This window comes from Penaeus monodon, chromosome 28 (genome assembly GCF_015228065.2).
Source record: "Penaeus monodon isolate SGIC_2016 chromosome 28, NSTDA_Pmon_1, whole genome shotgun sequence".
Taxonomy (NCBI): Eukaryota; Metazoa; Arthropoda; class Malacostraca; order Decapoda; family Penaeidae; genus Penaeus; species Penaeus monodon.
Window position 1 is genome coordinate 16,030,831 of NC_051413.1, and position 2,147 is coordinate 16,032,977.

Below are 2,147 nucleotides of genomic sequence, written 5' to 3' on the forward strand. Positions count from 1 at the left end.
TGAGTGATACATACACCCCTCCTTCGGGAGGTGGAGGAGGTGGAGTGAGTGATACATACACACCTCCTTCGGAAGGTGGAGTGAGTGATACATACACACCTCCTTCGGGAGGTGGAGTGAGTGATACATACATACCTCCTTCGGGAGATGGAGGAGGTGGAGTGAGTGATACATACACACCTCCTTCGGGAGGTGGAGTGAGTGATACATACACACCTCCTTCGGGAGGTGGAGTGAGTGATACATACACCCCTCCTTCGGGAGGTGGAGTGAGTGATACATACACACTCCCTTCGGGAGGTGGAGTGAGTGATACATACACACCTCCTTCGGGAGGTGGAGTGAGTGATACATACACGCCTCCTTCGGGAGGTGGAGTGAGTGATACATACACACCCCCTGCGGGAGGTGGAGTGAGTGATACATACACGCCTCCTTCGGGAAGTGGAGTGAGTGATACATACACACCTCCTTCGGAAGATGAAGGAAATGCAGGAGGTGGAGCTAGTGGTGGATACAAGCCTCCTTCTGGAGGTGGAGGAGGTGGAGTTAGCAGTGGATACAAGCCTCCTTCTGGAGGTGGAGGAGGTGGAGTTAGCAGTGGATACAAGCCTCCTTCTGGAAGTGGAGGAGGTGGAATTAGCAGTGGATACACGCCTCCTTCTGCAGGTAGAGGAGGTGGAGTTAGCAGTGGATACAAGCCTCCTTCTGGAGGTGGAGGAGGTGGAGTTAGCAGTGGATACAAGCCTCCTTCTGCAGGTGGAGGAGGTGGAGTTAGCAGTGGATACAAGCCTCCTTCTGGAGGTGGAGGAGGTGGAGTTAGCAGTGGATACACGCCTCCTTCTGGAAGTGGAGGAGGTGGAGTTAGCAGTGGATACAAGCCTCCTTCTGCAGGTGGAGGAGGTGGAATTAGCAGTGGATACACGCCTCCTTCTGGAGGTGGAGGAAGTGGAGTTAGCAGTGGATACAAGCCTCCTTCTGGAGGTGGAGGAGGTGGAGTGAGTGGTGGATACAAGCCTCCTTCTGGAGGTGGAGTGAGTGGTGGATACACGCCTCCTTCTGGAGGTGGAGGAGGTGGAATTAGCAGTGGATACAAGCCTCCTTCTGGAGGTGGAGGAGGTGGAGTGAGTGGTGGATACAAGCCTCCTTCTGGAGGTGGAGGAGGTGGAGTTAACAGTGGATACAAGCCTCCTTCTGCAGGTGGAGGAGGTGGAGTTAGCAGTGGATACACGCCTCCTGCAGGTGGAGGAGGTGGAGTTAGCAGTGGATACAAGCCTCCTTCTGCAGGTGGAGGAGGTGGAGTTAGCAGTGGATACAAGCCTCCTTCTGCAGGTGGAGGAGGTGGAGTTAGCAGTGGATACAAGCCTCCTTCTGGAGGTGGAGGAAGTGGAGTGAGTGGTGGATACAAGCCTCCTGGAAGTGGAGGAGGTGGAGTTAGCAGTGGATACAAGCCTCCTTCTGGAGGTGGAGGAGGTGGAGTTATCAGTGGATACACGTCTCCTTCTGGAGGTGGAGGAGATGGAGTGAGTGGTGGATACAAGCCTCCCTCAGGTGTGTCCAGGGATTGCAAATCTGGATCTGGAGGTACTGGTGGATACGGCCCTTCCGGAGGAGGAAGTGGATATAAAGCTCCCGTTTCCGGAGGTGGGGTGGGAAGTGCCACTTATAAATATATTCCGCCTCCGTCAGTGCGGGGATACGGGAGCTCCTATGCCGGGGTTGAAGGAGCGGCTGGTTCTTCTGCTGGATGCACAAGTTCGTCGGCTGGCGTAGGAGCCACTCCTGGAGGCTTTTCTGGCCGCGGGGCTGAGCAGGGAAACGGAGCAGGCGGGAGAGTGTATAAATCATTTTCAAGCAGAAGTCCTGTCCGAAATGCCCTTGCGTCCCTGCTTGATATAAGCAAGAGCAGCGCTGAAGAGATTAGCAGTTACGTCAGCATAGAATAAGGACTCCGCCATCGCCTTGCTTTTGTCTGGAAAGTGAGGTTAAGTAATCATTCAATTTACTCTTTAGATCCATATGAATGCTTAGTGTATTTTCTTTGTTATGTATTTATGTATATCCTTGTGCTAATGATTTGTAATATATTGTTAAATTATAGATAATAACAAAGTTTTAATTTTATTAACCTTGTTAGCATTACGTAA

At 52.2% G+C, this 2,147-nt stretch overlaps 1 protein-coding gene across 1 annotated transcript in view; it reads left to right on the forward strand.

Annotated features, from left to right (window-relative positions):
* Positions 1-1,946, forward strand: part of LOC119591066 (glycine-rich cell wall structural protein-like) — a 2,078-nt gene extending 132 nt beyond the window's left edge. The window contains exon 2 of the mRNA XM_037939794.1: positions 481-1,946. Within this exon, the coding sequence (XP_037795722.1) occupies positions 481-1,946 (1,466 nt within the window). The remainder of the gene's footprint in view (positions 1-480) is intronic.
* Positions 1,947-2,147: the final 201 nt, after the last annotated feature.